The sequence below is a fragment of the Manihot esculenta genome, chromosome 3, assembly GCF_001659605.2.
Source record: "Manihot esculenta cultivar AM560-2 chromosome 3, M.esculenta_v8, whole genome shotgun sequence".
Classification (NCBI taxonomy): domain Eukaryota; kingdom Viridiplantae; phylum Streptophyta; class Magnoliopsida; order Malpighiales; family Euphorbiaceae; genus Manihot; species Manihot esculenta.
This window is the reverse complement of record NC_035163.2, coordinates 30,413,680-30,428,766: the sequence shown is the minus strand read 5'-3', so window position 1 is coordinate 30,428,766 and position 15,087 is coordinate 30,413,680. Positions and strand designations below refer to the sequence as shown.

At 36.2% G+C, this 15,087-nt stretch overlaps 3 protein-coding genes across 6 annotated transcripts; 2 read left to right on the top strand and 1 right to left on the bottom strand.

Annotated features, from left to right (window-relative positions):
- Window positions 1–1,500: 1,500 nt before the first annotated feature.
- Window positions 1,501–4,210, top strand: LOC110610460 (somatic embryogenesis receptor kinase 1). 3 transcript variants are annotated; one of them, XM_021750388.2, is made up of 5 exons: window positions 1,501–1,970; window positions 2,601–2,679; window positions 2,782–3,147; window positions 3,224–3,618; window positions 3,712–4,210. In XM_021750388.2, exons 2-5 carry the CDS (start codon window positions 2,658–2,660, stop codon window positions 4,018–4,020), a joined length of 1,092 nt encoding a protein of 363 aa, XP_021606080.1. In that variant the 5' UTR covers window positions 1,501–1,970; window positions 2,601–2,657; the 3' UTR covers window positions 4,021–4,210. The 3 variants fall into 3 exon arrangements, with proteins under 3 accessions (XP_021606080.1, XP_043811084.1, XP_043811085.1); XM_043955149.1 differs by having other exon boundaries at window positions 1,501–2,679; XM_043955150.1 differs by lacking the exon at window positions 2,601–2,679 and having other exon boundaries at window positions 1,504–1,970.
- A 511-nt stretch (window positions 4,211–4,721) lies between these two features.
- Window positions 4,722–6,579, top strand: LOC110610451 (peroxiredoxin-2F, mitochondrial). Its single transcript, XM_021750375.2, has 5 exons — window positions 4,722–5,041; window positions 5,133–5,162; window positions 5,341–5,499; window positions 5,908–6,002; window positions 6,280–6,579. The coding sequence occupies exons 1-5, from the start codon at window positions 4,826–4,828 to the stop codon at window positions 6,383–6,385; spliced, it is 606 nt and encodes a 201-aa protein (XP_021606067.1). The 5' UTR covers window positions 4,722–4,825; the 3' UTR covers window positions 6,386–6,579.
- A 2,884-nt stretch (window positions 6,580–9,463) lies between these two features.
- LOC110612230 (E3 ubiquitin-protein ligase RHF1A) lies at window positions 9,464–13,171 on the bottom strand. Of its 2 annotated transcripts, none has more exons than XM_021752953.2 (8): window positions 12,865–13,171; window positions 11,744–11,790; window positions 11,546–11,608; window positions 11,274–11,385; window positions 10,843–11,177; window positions 10,480–10,581; window positions 10,040–10,388; window positions 9,464–9,743 (listed from the first exon to the last, which is right to left on the bottom strand). In XM_021752953.2, the coding sequence occupies exons 1-8, from the start codon at window positions 13,024–13,026 to the stop codon at window positions 9,735–9,737; spliced, it is 1,179 nt and encodes a 392-aa protein (XP_021608645.1). In that variant the 5' UTR covers window positions 13,027–13,171; the 3' UTR covers window positions 9,464–9,734. The 2 variants fall into 2 exon arrangements, with proteins under 2 accessions (XP_021608645.1, XP_021608644.1); XM_021752952.2 differs by having other exon boundaries at window positions 9,464–9,799; window positions 12,865–13,169.
- Between the last annotated feature and the right edge of the window lie 1,916 nt (window positions 13,172–15,087).

The window sequence follows — 15,087 nt, the reverse complement described above, 5'->3', positions numbered from 1 at the left end:
CAGTAAGATATGCACATTACAAGTTGTCTTTTACAACAAAATAAATTTCACATTTAATACAAAGAAGTTCAAAGAAAATGATTAAGTGACTAATTAAGTTGAAAGGAATAAAGAAAGAAAGAAATATATTCTGGTGTTTTTTATTGGATTCTATTGAAGCCCATATTGCAAAGATGCATAATTGGTGGAATAAGCTTTTTGCATTTCTTCCCTTTAATCATTATGTTGATGTGTCAGTCCAAGAATTGATTAAGGAAGTTGTTACTCATAAATTAAACAAGTTTGAAAAGGCAAATTATGATTTTATCGAGAGAAACCAAACCAGGAAGAGAGTTGTTCTACTGGACCCCATAAATTTGTTTAAGCTTTAAAACCCTTGAAGGGGACCATAAATGTGACCCAGAAGAAGAAAGTGAAGAGATTAAAGATGCAATTATGGAACATATGCTTTGATTTTTTTCTTAAATGGTTGCCGACTTGCAGAGGACAATGGATGAATTATTAAATGAAAATAATTGATGTTAATGTGGGTTGCCACACAAAGTTGCTTGAAAATGAGAAGCGCTAGCTATGGGCAGCATGTGCAACACCTCAGATTGAAAGTAAACCAGAAACTGATGCTAATATTGCACCATTTGAATTTCAAATAGTGAAAGATATATATGAAAATCTATTGGTTATCGGAGTCTATTCCCCGTCTCCTTCTATTCCCAAATATCTACCGGAAAAAAAAAAATCATTTCAAGAGATTAAAGCTATTGTGACACGGACAGCTAGCTGTGCCTTCATGTCACCATGTCTAATCACATTATGGCCCAAGTGAGATCTGATAAGTGAATACCATTACCCCATTATGACTTGTATTTCAATAATGTATTGATTTTTCTCATGAAATTATATCAAGGAATTCATTCATTATCATATGAAGTTTCTATTTTAGGTTGAAAGAAATTAATAATACTTTTAAAAAATATATATTTTTATCAGGAGATTCATAATTCAGAGTGCAGAGACATTATATGTAGACATGGGGCCTTCACTTGAGGTGATTGTGAAGTGTAAATCTTGTAAGAATGGTGGTGTTGAGGAATTTTGGGGAGTGGGTTTCTGAGTATGGAGACATCAAATTCAAAAACATAGTGAGTGGAACTCTGCTGGAAATTCTCAAATCATGCATCACAGTTTCATGCTTATCTTCACAAAAATATCTCAGGGCTTATCCTGTCTTCAATTTTTTTTCTCTTTTCCTCCATAATCACTACTTTTTCATTTCATAAAAATTAAAAATACATAGACCACAAATTAATTTAGGCTCTTCTCCCTTTCTGCTTCTCTTACGGTAATGCTTCCATGCTCCATCCTACATTATAAAAATTAATTAATTGAGTTGAAAATTTATAAAAATTAATTAATAAATTCTTAAGAAATTGAGAGATGTAATAGTAATTTTCTGAGTAAAAAAGTCCAACCTCATTAATCGATAATAATAAAATTTTTGCTTATTTTCACTGCCCTTGTGCTATGCGTCAACGATGAGCAATTATTGTTGAAGAAGACGCTAACAGAAGCACTGGTGCCACAAGGCAACAAAGATTCCATGGAAATTCAGAGACCAAATTCGAAACCTTACACCATGAAAGAGTCTGCAGTAGCAGTTCAGCCAGGGGAACAACATCCCAGCAAGGAGAGGGGTGGCTTCAGAACTCTTTTCAGGATCAAGCACAAGGAGCAAACCCAACCGAGCAAAGAAAACAGATTAAAGTCCACATGGAGCACCAAAGACAGCCATATATGTAGAGAAACGCCAGATCGGCTCAGCAGCTGCAGAAGGAGGCGGCAGACTCTTCAGTGTCTCGTTCACACTTTCCAGAATCGTCGTCGATCCCAGCGAGTCCCCACCAAGAAGTCGGCTCCAACCTGAAAAATCTGCCATCTGTCCTGTTTCTTTTCCAAATCCAAAGGCGTTTCAGGTTAATCTGGAAATGAACTTGCTAGTGTTCAGACTATAAATTCTGGAGAAACAAGTGGGAAAATTTGTATTTTTTAGATGCTATATAAGTTAATTATCACGTCATATTGACATGAATCTTGTGTGTATAAAGAATCCTGTTTAGACTTTGGACAGGGGAAAGGAAAAAACTCCTCCATAGAAGACTACACCACATCTTTTGACTGTATGCTATTAATTGTCTGCAATGCAAGAGAAAGAACAGAAAGAAAAGAAAATTTCAATGTAATTTTATGTGAACAAAATGCCGTGGGTCAAAGTCTACTTCTAGTCTTTATATTCCCCTGATTTACGTTTCATGCTTCTTGAATTTTTCTAAATGGACTTTACAGATAAAAACATAAAAGTTAATACATGACTAGACCATCGACTTTGAGTTTAACCATCAATATGAATATAATATAATTTTTACAAGGACTTTTTATTTCTGAAGGACTCTAGAGTTAGTCCTTTCACTTGAAATTTCATTATCATTCTTGATAGCTTTGTTGGTTTCTTAGTTCATATTCTGAAGAAGGAATAGAATAACCATGTGTTAGTGTTTGTGATTTGTGTTCTTTGTTCATTTCGTTACTGTTAAATTTCTTTGCAGCCACATAACAATTGCCGGTGCATCAGTCGTATATCTGTCCCATTTTGCAGCCCTGCAATGGCTTTTTCATGTTTTTTGTGTAGGGAATTTCGAATTGTATTCTTTGGTTATTCTTTTAACTAAAAAGTTTGTGGAATCAGACATGTTTGGTGGTTGATTATCATTTGCTTAATTTATGCAGCAAGACAGAATCCCAAAGTTCATCCGGATCCGTATGAAGATTCTGATGTGGACCAGCTCAGAAGGTTTTCGCTGGAGGAATTGCAGCTCGCAACAGATAATTTCAGCAATGAAAATATTCTGGGCAGAGGTGGATTTGGGATGGTTTACAGGGGGCGTCTGGATGATGGTTCACTTGTTGCTGTAAAAAGACTGGAAAATCAACTTACACCTTGTAAGGAACTTCATTTTCAAACAACAAAGACCATCCAGGCTGTGCTTGTGCATCAAAATATCCTCAGCCTACGGGGATTTTGCACCACTCCTTCTGAAAGACTACTCGTTTACCCCTATTTGGCTAATGGGAGTCTCGCGTCATGCTTAAGAGGTAAATTTAGCTAGCATTTGTCACATGTAAAATGATTTTCTTGCTGCATTTTATACAAGCTGTTGCATTGTTGTAGAGCGACCTCTATCACAGCCTGCACTCGATTGGCCTACCAGAAAGCGAATTGCGTTAGGATCTGCAAGGGGTCTTGTTTATTTGCATGATCAATGTGATCCAAAGATTGTTCACCGTGATGTGAAAGCTGCAAATATTTTGTTGGATGAGAATTTTGAAGCTGTCGTTGGGGACTTTGGGCTGGCTAAATTGCTGCACTACAATGATACTCACATTACCACTGAGGTATGTGGTACAATAGGGCATATAGCTCCAGAATACCTCAGTTCTGGGACATGCTCAGAGAAAACTGATGTTTTTGGATATGGAGTTATGCTTCTGGAGCTAATTGCAGGACTGAGGGCTTTTGACCTTGCTAGACTTGCAAATGACGATGATGTTATGTTGCTTGACTGGGTATGCATACCTGAACTATGTTTTGTCCCATTTTGTCCATCTTCTTACGGTTGTGCTATTTGTTTTCTTAGTGTTAATCGAGTGTTGTGACAGGTAAAAGGTGTCCTGAGAGAGAAGAGTTTAGAAAAGATGGTGGACCCTAATCTCCATGGCAATTATATAGAAGCTGAGATGGAGCAGCTAATCCAGATTGCATTGCTCTGCACACAAAGCTTACCATTGTATCGGCCGAAGATGTCTGAAGTGACAAGAATGCAGGAAGATGGAGGTTATGAGTTGGCAGAGTGGTGGGGTGCATTGCAGGAGATGGATACTTCTGATCAGGATTTGGGACTACCGTGTTACTTTATTGCTGATTCAACAGAACAGCTACCTCCAATTGAGTTATCTGGTCCAAGATGATGACGATGATGATGATTATTCCTTTCATACCTTTCTACAGATGAAGAACTGACGCGTGTATACATTTTCAGATTATTTTGCCCTTTTTTTCGTATGAACAATGTATAAAATAATAATTAAATTTATAATTATTATTTTACTAAAAAAGTTCTATTTGCTATTTTCATAAATAACAATTATTATTATATTATTTTTTATTTATATATTTAATTAATTAATAATTTAAAATTAAATTTTAATTTATTTCAATTAATCCGGTTATAATCAATAACGATCGAATAACTCAAGAAACTTAGCTTCAAGAAATGATGAGGAGAGGTCAATAACTCATAACCTTCTAGCCATGGGGTACTGCAAACGCTAGCGTAGATGTTCCACCTTGAGATAGCAACGCATGGCACCTCCCATCGCAGAAAAAATTATTGTTATTTTTGTATTAACTCTAATTTATTTTTTTTAATATACTTCACTTATATCGATTTATTAAAAATAAATATATCATATCATTAAATTAATTTTAAAACAAATGAGTTTTACTTTTTTAGTAGATATAAAGAGGTCTACATTAGTAGAATTGTAAATAAGAAAAAGAAAATGTTGCATAATTTAGAACGGATGCAGGCTTCAGGCCCAGACCAGGAAGCAATCAAACCCTAAATTATCTCTCGGGTCGGGTACCAAAAAATGGCCCATTAAGGACCTTTTGGAGGATTGCTCCTCCCAAAGTACCGTCGCCTATCGCGGAAGGTAGAATCTCAACATACGGCGATCGAGTGACAGCAAGCAACTAGCAAGCGAGTGAGCCATGGCATCTGCAATCCTCAGGCGAACTAACTCCTATGCTGTAAGGTCTATGGTTGATGCTCTCCGAATCGGAGGTTCATCGAGGTCCTATGCAAAGCTTACAGTGGGCACCGACATAGTCTCTGCTGCACCGGATGTTTCTCTCCAGAAAGCCCGGAGCTGGGATGAAGGTGTCTCCTCAAAGTTCTCCACTACTGCTCTAAAAGACATTTTCAAGGTTTGTCAAGCAACCAAAAAAAAGATGTCCTTGCATTTCTCTCCTTTTTTTCGAATTTTTTCATGGATTTTGTTTAATTTTATATTATCAGGGCAAGAAAGTTGTGATTTTTGGCCTCCCCGTAAGTTTCTTCTACTTCAATCTTTTTTCCCCCCTTATATTAATTGTCTTCAAGAAAAGTAGATTTTCTTTTGCCTGTATTTAGATTGTCCGGAGTTCATTACGTGCAAATATATTTATTTCATTTTGATAATACATTGCTTTAATAGTTTACGGGGCTCTGCCTTTACTCTCTCCAGGGTGCATACACGGGGGTTTGTTCGCAACAGCATGTGCCAAGTTACAAAAACAACATTGATAAGTTCAAGGCTAAAGGGATTGATTCAGTGATTTGTGTGTCTGTTAATGATCCATACGTCATGAATGGTTGGGCTGAGAAACTTCAGGCTAAAGATGCTGTGAGTGGTGCCCTAAACTCTTATGGTTGTGTTCTGATTTGCAAATATATGAATATATGTCCTTAGTAGATAGATTTTTCTCCATCTTTTTTCCACAATTGTGATATTAGATGTGGATTGTGTAATATGTTATGTAATGTTTAAAATTCAGAATGTACCAAATCTATGAACATTTTGGACATGTACTTTCATCTGAAACTTGCATCAGATTCCAAGTGACAAACCACTTCCACATGGTCTGCAAATGATCAACAGAAAGACAACTATCCTTGCCAAGATGGCATTGGTGTTTAATGTCAATGGTTGATGCTTATGTTTATCTTATTAATGAAAGCTAATGATCTGTGCTGATAAATTGTCATCATTTGTCTTTTTACCTTTTCCTACTTCGATCATTTCAATTCATAGATTGAATTTTATGGGGACTTTGATGGGAGCTTTCACAAAAGCTTGGAGCTAGATAAAGATCTTTCTGTTGCTTTGCTTGGACGTCGCTCTCAAAGGTATGATTTTATTCTCTGGTCTCTTAGTATTTTAATTTGTTGCTCAGATACCATATGGATTCTGCAAGAGCAAATTCAAATTTTATTTCATCCATTTTCTTTTGCCATTTGAGAATGGGTTTTAGGCCAATTCAAAGAGATCTTGAAGTTTCTGTTCTCCTTCATAGTTGGTTGAAAAATGCTAGCCTGGCTTATATTGGTCAATTGTTACCGTCCATCTCGCATTAACATGCTCTGCTTTTGATACTGAATTCCCAATTGTATGAATTAAATGTAGATGGTCAGCATATGTGGAAGATGGAAAGATCAAGGTTCTTAATGTGGAGGAAGTTCCATCAGACTTCAAGGTTTCTGGTGGCGAGGTTATTCTGGGACAGATATAAGCTTCTATGGTCACATGAGGAATACCTAAATATAATCCCTGTTGAATGTGAGACCACATCTAATATGAATTCCCGAAGTTGCTGATGTCTATGTCATCTATGTTGCATTTTATACAATTTTACTTAAAGGAAATAAATTAGCTTTACCTATTTGGAAATAACTTGAAATATTTTAGTGCATATTTGCTGGATCAGATGTTCTCTCTGGAGGTATGAACATGCAGTGGTAGTTAGTTTTTGAAAACAGTCTGCACCAATGCATTCCAATTTGCAAAGTTCACCTTGTTAATTGTTAATTATAATATTGAATTCCTGCAGTCAACTGTTTAAATAGTTTCTCTCGAATGCTTCGATGATGTTTTCTTTGAGCATCCAATTTGGTTTTACACAAATACTGGTGATTAGGGATAGCAAGCGAGCGGGTTTTCACGGGTACCCGATCCGCCCAAATCCTATTAGGATGGATTTGAGTTTTTACAAAACAGATTTGGGCGGATTCGGATTTGAAAAATTTTACCCGTCTCGGATTCGGGTAGGGTTCGGAGTTAGGTGATCAGATACCCGTTACCCGAACCCGGTTAGCTATACTAACAAAACTAACCTTAATCCCTAAATTTCTTTTTTTTCATTTCACTTCATACACTTCCCTCTCTGTGTCGGCGCCTATCTCCTCCACTTCCCTTCCCATAATTCCCAATCGACTCTCTCCCCCACTTCACTGCCGGCAGCCCCGACACCAGCGACGTCTACTTTTTCTCCCCAACGACCATAAATCTTCTCTCTCCCCAGTTAGTTACCGATATCTCCCTTTTCCCCATCCCTTGAGTACTACCTTCAAGGAATTCCTCTTGCGTCCCTGTATTGATAAGAGCGCATTCTCATACTCCCACACCGGTTACGTGCAGCAGTAATTCCCAATAAGCAAGAGCAACTGCGTCTAATTGAAGAGCTCCAAGGCAAACAACGGATATTCTAACAAAACCGGGTAAGCATTCAGCTATAGGAACAGTAATCCCACAAACTAAAAATATAGTCTGCAAGATGCTCGTGATGTTTTTTTTTCTTTTTATTTATCACTTGTGCGCTTTGTGTATTATTGAATTGGCACGATATTAGCATTTTTAATCTTGTTCTTGTAGTTTCCTTGTATGAGATTTTGCTCTATCTCTGGATTGGTGCAAATTGCTTTTTTCATTTGGATAGAGACTAGAGAGTTAGCTTTTAAAAAATCCGTATATGGTGTTTTTTTGTTTTACCTGAGTCTGGCATCTGGATATTGCTGGATGCATGCCATTATTTGAGTCTGGCATCTGTGCTTTGAGAAGCTATTTTGTTATGTTTCTGTTTGGTTTTTTGCTGTTTGTCCTCTCGCCTCCTCTCTCTCTTTTCCTTTTCTTCAGCCTAGTGTAACGAAAATTGACTGGGAGGCTAATGGTTTGACATCACAGGCTTAGGTATTGATCTGTGCAACTTCTATGAGTAGTTCATTCATTTCTTCTTGTTGATTTTTTCTTCAAGAGTGTTACTGGCTTGGTCGGGTTCGGATATTGTGCGGGTATTGTTAAACGGATTTGGGACGGGTACGGGTATTAAAATTAAAATACTAAACGGGTTTGTGACGGATTTGAAAATTTTACATATAATCGGATTCGGATTCGGATTTGAGTACTCTCAATTTTGCGGATACCCACCCGTTGCCATCCCTACTGGTGATTGGAAACTAGTGTGATACTGGCTTAGTCCGTTCCCTTGTGATTGAGGTGCTGTAGTTTGTCCCTTGCGCTTGAAAGGGTGTTTAGAACTGATGTATTTTCTCCGCTCGTCTTTGCTAGGTAAAAATTCTTTAGCCCTTTCCTTTGGACAACACTCCCTATGTTGATACATAAAAATCGAATAAACATTGCAAATCATAGGAGATTTGATCCAGATGACTCGCACTTGTGGCCACATAACATAAATCCAGAACCCATATGACGGTTTCCAAAAAGGAAAAGTGAAAGTTCAAGTTCATTTTGATTGTGGGATCTATGTAATGTTCTTTTCAAACCCAATGAAAATATTTGCATGAGCTATTTATATTTGTGCGCAATTAAATTTTCCCAGTCTTCATTGATTGTAGATGGAGACAAGTTAATTACAAGGTTAATGGAATTCATAAACAACTAAAGTTTAACTTCACCTAAACACAGAATTTTCTCTCCCTAAAAATGCCTGGTTTGAACCACCCAATTCAAAGACAGAAGTCACCTGATTTCGTTCTACTACTGTTATAGCAAATATATATATAAATCACGCAACGTACATTGCCTAATGCTTGACAAAAGCAAAGGATAATTCAATTATTGGATTTCTCTTACGGTCTTTTATATAAGAAATTGGAACTTACGATCTCAGCAAGCAGTAGGGAAAAGTTTCCAACAGAGTCGAGAGCAGCAGCTCGGCACAAACGAGTCGTGCAACCAGCTCCTCACGGCATAAACCCTGACTTTAAGCTTTGCAACAAGCTTCAACGACTCTTGCTTTTTCTTTTTCAAAAAAATTCTTAACAAGTGAATGGTGCATATATATTCATTCGAGGGTCAAAACCTTAGGGTCACAGGTTGCAATGGACACACTCATAAGATTGTACCTTCTTACGTCTTCCCCGTGTTGAATGAGCGTTCATTTGTGATCGTTGGCATTCTCTTTTTTATCTCATAAAAGACCCTATTCTATGAAGTTGAGACGCATGTGGAAACAGAGATATCACTATATACATACCTGGTCTTCGTACTCTAGGTTAATGGGGAGAAGGTCAGAAGAATACCCGTGATAAATGGTTTCTTCAGCCATAATAGTTGAGGATCCGATCTAGACTTCGATAGAATGGCATCACACGCACGGCTTTGCAAGGGCGATACCTTTAATATACTTGGTATTTGTTTATTTGGTATCCTTTCACAGTTTCACTAAATTTCCATAGCACTAGTGGTAGTATGCCAATGAATTTGTGTGATGCTATCTTTAATACAACACGATGAATGTCATCACTACTCTCATATCAAAGTAGAAATATGAATCTTTGAGCACAAGCAAACATGCAGAGTAGGGATCTAGTTTCTTCTATAACTGGAAGGCCAACACTGACAGAGTTCATGATAATGCAAGAGAACACCTTCATCATATATGTTATCTTCAGTATGTGTCCTCAACAGAGGACATGATCAAATATATATATATATATATATTTTGCAGGGAAGTAATTCCTACTAACAAGGTCCTTACTATGCATAAATAGGCAATGCAGGACGCAAACCAACAGGTAAATTGGTTTCTTCACAGCACGTCACTTGCACCATTTGCTCCATTCTCAGAAGACCTGATAAAAACACAATTAAACATCCAGTTTTGAGCTCCACAGCATCAATGATCTCTCTGCAATTGAAGGGGGAAAAAGCAGAAATGAGCTTTTTTTTTTTTGGTATAAAGACCACTATGTTTCAAAGATAAAATCTCTAACCAAACCCCCACCTCAGTCACACAGGTTAAGGTAGGTGCTCAAGGTTAGAAAACGTGTTTGCTGTATATAACCCAGTATCATAGTTGCTTATGCTTTTATCTCCTATTGAAAAGTGAGATAACATGCCTAAGCAATAAAGCCTAAGGTTTCCCTACCTGTATATTCAGACCTGGGACCGTGCAGGAGACATGTGAAGAAACATCCATACTTGCAGCATGTGCAATTTCCTTGCTTTTTTCGTCAAATGACTGAGTGATAATGTTCTCTTGCATGCCCTTTCCCTTTGAGAAGAGATCTGATGCTCCTGGCCTCAAATCTGAAACTGGACTGGAGGCTCCAGTTCGTTTTGAGGTAATATCTAGTCGTTCAATCATTCGTGCAACGCCAGCAATACCGGCACTCATCTCCCTCTGAACTCCTTTGCTGAGCTCCTTAACTGAATTATTACGTGCACATAGCTTCTCCTTCATAACCCGAGTACTTTTAGAGAACGAATCCTTGTATCTGTTTTGGCATATTGACAAATTTCAACATTCATAGTCTGCAACATAACACTACCAGTGCAGCAGGAAATAAGTTGTATAAATAAATCTACCTGGCTGAAGCAGCAATCCATTTAGATTTAATGGACTCTGAGAAAGACAACACCTCAGAAGGATTTTGGGGAGCATCAGTTGGTGATGGTCTAGTGAAAACTCTGGAAAATGAGCCATCAAAGTGTAAGAAGGAAAGCCATATAATATATAAATAGAGCAAACAAGGGCACATTACTCTTGGTGCTAATCCCAGTTATTTCAAGACTCCAAGACCCACCTACACTGTTCTAAACTTCTAATCATAATATCAATTATAAGGATGAAATTTGGGATTTGTAAAAGATCCTGAAAGCAAGGCACAAAAGCTAGTCAACCAACAACTCTTGATGTACACATGAAAACTTAAATTTCCAGACTGCTACCTGGGTTTGGAATGAACGTCTCTGTTTATAGCAGCACTAGAGACCACATTCACAACAGGAGGGGCCACAGATGGCACAGCTTCTGATGGCATGAGATGAGTTGGCAAATTACCCCCAGAAGACCCATTATATACATCCTGGCCTTCTTCAGTAGAACTGTGCGTTTGCTGTGCACTTGGTACATTTGAAGCTGAGTTAAAGATGAGAAACTGGGAGGAACCCTGTTCAGAAGATCTCTGCCTCTCCCTTCTGCGGAAATAATGAGCTCTGCTTGCAGCAGCTGCCAGATGCTGCATAATATGCTCATCAGAATCTGAGTCATCTGAATAGTAATCCTGAAAAGTTATGCATCACTGCCAGTAAGCAAAAAGTAAATTTAACAGCCAACTACTCAGTAAACAGAATTATCAGTATGTTTTCAAAACATAAACCTGTTCTACATCAAAATCCTCGTGAAAATGAGGTAGGTTTATGGATGCAGTAGAAGATGTGTTTCTTGACCTTAAACACCTCTCAGTCTCAACAGCAGCCAGAAGTTCTTGGCTACAGAAGTAACATAAATGCAGGGGAGCTGATTAGCTTCTTTACGTCTGTATAAAACTCAATAACATTTGTATTTGCATAGTATTTTTGCATGTACATCTATTCATATCGAGGAAGAGACAGATAATGATGGCAATTTCTAAGATACACTGATACATACCAGGCAGGATCCTTCAAGACAAGAAGCTGCCAACATATTGGACACTCTTTGCTTCTCTGTGACCTAAACAAGAAACAGGTTCAACTAATAGAGGCCATATGAATCATAATTTTATGGAAGTAATGGACATCCCCAGCAGAGGTTATAAATATTAGTTTCATAATCCTCTTAAAGCAATACATTGTTGACTGAGCCTACCATTCAAGAATGCATTGAAGATGATATTCATGTTTGCAGCTGGTGACCTGAAATAAGAAACAAGGTATATAAGGTTGACAATCTGTTACTGCAATCATATGGGAACGAACTGGCACTACAACTTAGCATGGAAATAGTAAATACAACACAATAAAAGATAGAAATAAATTCCATTACTCCAAGGGTCCACTTCTATCAGTCAATTAATGTTTTTGCATTTTGATTAAGAAAGCAAAGAAAACACTTAAATTATGACAAAATACTCCTTAATTTGACAAAATTACCCTTTTACCTCAATTATTTCAATCCCAATACTCTTCTCCCCATTAATCTCCATTAGAAAAGTGGGATAATTAAGAGAGCGTAAAAATGATAAGGTAGATTATACGAAATTATAATAATAAATATTTAGGTTAGTTGAGATAAGGTCAAAATTAAAAGAAAATAATAATAATGGTCCTTAATCTTCTAAAAAAAATTATGGACAAATTAATTTCTAAAAACTGATAGAAGTGGATGAAGAAAGTAATAAAACAATCTTGAATTGCCAACATCCATGAAACCAAAACGCCCCATATAATTTAGTTACAAGAACAAAATACCACAAATAGCTAGGAAATTTAAAAAATTTCCCTCATTATTCCCAAATTGCCAACCAAGGTATATATATATATATATATATATCAATTACCAGCAATAAATCAATATTTAAGTTCCATAATTACTCCCAAATTGCTTACCAACATATAATTGAAAAAAAAGGGAGCAAATTGAATTTAATTCAAAGTCATTGAACAAATATCGCAACTCCCCGATCAGTACATCGCCAGAATATCAGTACTGGATTCTTAACATCATTGTATAATATTTTGAGATGATCTCACTTACTATGAAAACACAAATCACCCGGTTGCAACTTAATCCAATTCCAACTACTACATTCAGCTTTTTATCTCCCCTTTCTCTCACCGGAGAAATCAATTAAAAGTACACGTTAACGATCACACAATATTTTCAATAGGTTTGACCTAATTGACAGAACAAGTAGAATGACTGTAAAATAACTCGGGAAACAAAAATGTATGCTAGGGAGTGATAGTGTAATAAGTGCAATATCATACAGTGGGTGGGTCTTGGGCAGAAAAAGGCTCGAGACAGATACTGCAGGCGTCCTCGAATGCATCGTCAACAGCAGCTCCCGAAGAAGAACCGTCAGCGGGAGCTGATATGATGGGGTTGTCATATGATGAAAAGGAAGTGGAAGAGGAAGTGCAAATCGCCATGTGAGAGGAGAAGAAGAAAGGAACCCTAGAAAAAGTGTTTGGGGTGAAGTAAATGGTCAAAGAAAAGAAATATGTAGAGAAGAGGAAAAAGGAGAAAACAAAGGAAAAATCCGATCCAGACGGTTTGATTTGATGGAATCAATCAGATTTGTATTCTTTTGCATATCGAACTCCTATTTTATATTATTTCTAGTTGATGCCCCGGCCTTCTTGTAATTATCTTTTTTCTTATTTTTTATTTTTTAATAATGTAATTATCGTTTGTTCATTAGTACATTATTCTCCTACTGTTTTAATGAAAATATCTTTGTGAAAGAATTTCAATTCACTTGGATTTGTATTTCATTAACATAATTTTTTTATTTAATTTTAATCGAAATTTAAATTTAAATATTTATAATTTTAAATCATAATTATATAATGTGAACCTTGAAGCAAAATAAATTATTAAAAGTTCAATAAAAAAAGTAACAAATAAAAAAAAAAGAAAAAGAGAAAATGGAGTGTTACTTGATTTGAGTTTTATTATAATTTCAAAGGCACACTTGATCAGTTTATGGATTACAACAAGTGAAATGAAACTAATTTCAAGCAATGATTGAATTTTGAAATCACTTCCAATTTAGGGAATCACCTCACCACCTAACACACTTGTCTTCTAAGATTCATTTTTCCTTTTCTTCACACTTCTCTCTTATAACATCACCATGCTGTTTTCCGATTTTTAAACACATTATTATGTAAATAATTAAAATAATTATTATTATTATTATAAATGTATACTTGAAATAATTTATAATTCTTTAATATATTTTTTAAAAACTTTAAATAATTTGTGAGTTGAGTTTTTTAAATAACAAAAATTAAAAATTAATATTGTATTTAATCCAATTCTATCTTACAAAATTACATGTAATTTAATTGAATTTTAAATAAAATATATTTGAAATAATGAAATTTTATTATTTAACGTGACATAATTAAAAATATATAATTCAATTAAATATATAATTCAATTAAATTTCACGCTACTCATATTTTATTTTTTTTTTTTTTAGAAAAAAAGAATAGAGCCCTTATTTTATTAATCTAGGCCATGAAAGCCCCAATCTATTAGCATCCAGTAAAAATTTAATAGTAACAGAAGGCCATTGATGAATTTTCAAATTAAAATCATCACCAATGGTTAAACTAGTCAAACAATCCGCTACCGCATTTGCTTCCCTGTAAATTTTTACCATCTTGACTTCCCAGCTTCTATTGATAAGATCACGACAATTCCTCACCAAATTAGCAACTCTAAAAACTCATGCACCTCTACCTGCAAGTAAATCTAACGCGAGTTGAGAATCCGTTTGAACTTCAATCTTCTTCCACCCTGAATCCCATGCTAATACTAAAGCATAATATATTCCCCATAGCTCAGCTTCCATTACTCCACAATTGCCCAAAAACCGTTGAAAGCCCAAAAGCCATCTACCTTCATTGTTTCGAAAACAACCTGCACAACTTGCCTTCCTGCTGACAACAATGCACTACCATCGAAATTCACTACCACCCAGCCTGTTTCTGGCGGCTTCCACCCAACATACTTCAAAGACTGGCCTCTCGGTCTAGACCCAGCCTGCATCGAAAACCTCCATGCATGAACATATTCTTTTGCTCGAAGCTGAATAAAGGACGCATCAATAGTATCCTGGTCATTATTCTCATTAAAAACCAACAAGTTTCTTCGCTTCCATAACCACCAAACAGCCGAACTAAAAAGCACATCCCATGGTATTCCATTAGCCAATAACCCTACTTTTTCTATATTAGCAGATAGCCATAAAGGCACATTCAAAATATCAAAAAATGGAGAAACGAAATTGGTAGGTAAAAGAGAATTCCAAATTTGTTTCACATGTTGGCAATCTCGTAGAGCATGCAAAACAGATTCACTTGCAACTCCACAAAGAGGACATAAATCATAATCAATAAATTCTCGCTTTCGGCGTTGAACATTAACCATGATTTTCTCATGTGCCACTTCCCACAAAAACACTTGAATTCGCTGTGGCA

Excerpts from the sequence above, each read along its gene's own strand:
- LOC110610451 (XM_021750375.2), top strand. The coding sequence starts at position 4,826 with ATGGCATCTGCAATCCTCAGGCGAACTAACTCCTATGCTGTAAGGTCT. Across the intron at positions 5,042-5,132 it reads CTCTAAAAGACATTTTCAAG|GGCAAGAAAGTTGTGATTTT; the intron begins GTTTGTCAAGCA and ends TTATATTATCAG. Across the intron at positions 5,163-5,340 it reads TTGTGATTTTTGGCCTCCCC|GGTGCATACACGGGGGTTTG; the intron begins GTAAGTTTCTTC and ends TACTCTCTCCAG.
- LOC110610460 (XM_021750388.2), top strand. The coding sequence starts at position 2,658 with ATGGCTTTTTCATGTTTTTTGT. Across the intron at positions 3,148-3,223 it reads TCTCGCGTCATGCTTAAGAG|AGCGACCTCTATCACAGCCT; the intron begins GTAAATTTAGCT and ends GCATTGTTGTAG. Across the intron at positions 3,619-3,711 it reads ATGTTATGTTGCTTGACTGG|GTAAAAGGTGTCCTGAGAGA; the intron begins GTATGCATACCT and ends GTGTTGTGACAG.
- LOC110612230 (XM_021752952.2), bottom strand. The coding sequence starts at position 13,026 with ATGGCGATTTGCACTTCCTCTTCCACTTCCTTTTCATCATATGACAAC. Across the intron at positions 11,386-11,545 it reads GTCTTGAAGGATCCTGCCTG|CCAAGAACTTCTGGCTGCTG; the intron begins GTATGTATCAGT and ends TTACTTCTGTAG. Across the intron at positions 10,389-10,479 it reads TGGATTGCTGCTTCAGCCAG|ATACAAGGATTCGTTCTCTA; the intron begins GTAGATTTATTT and ends ATGCCAAAACAG.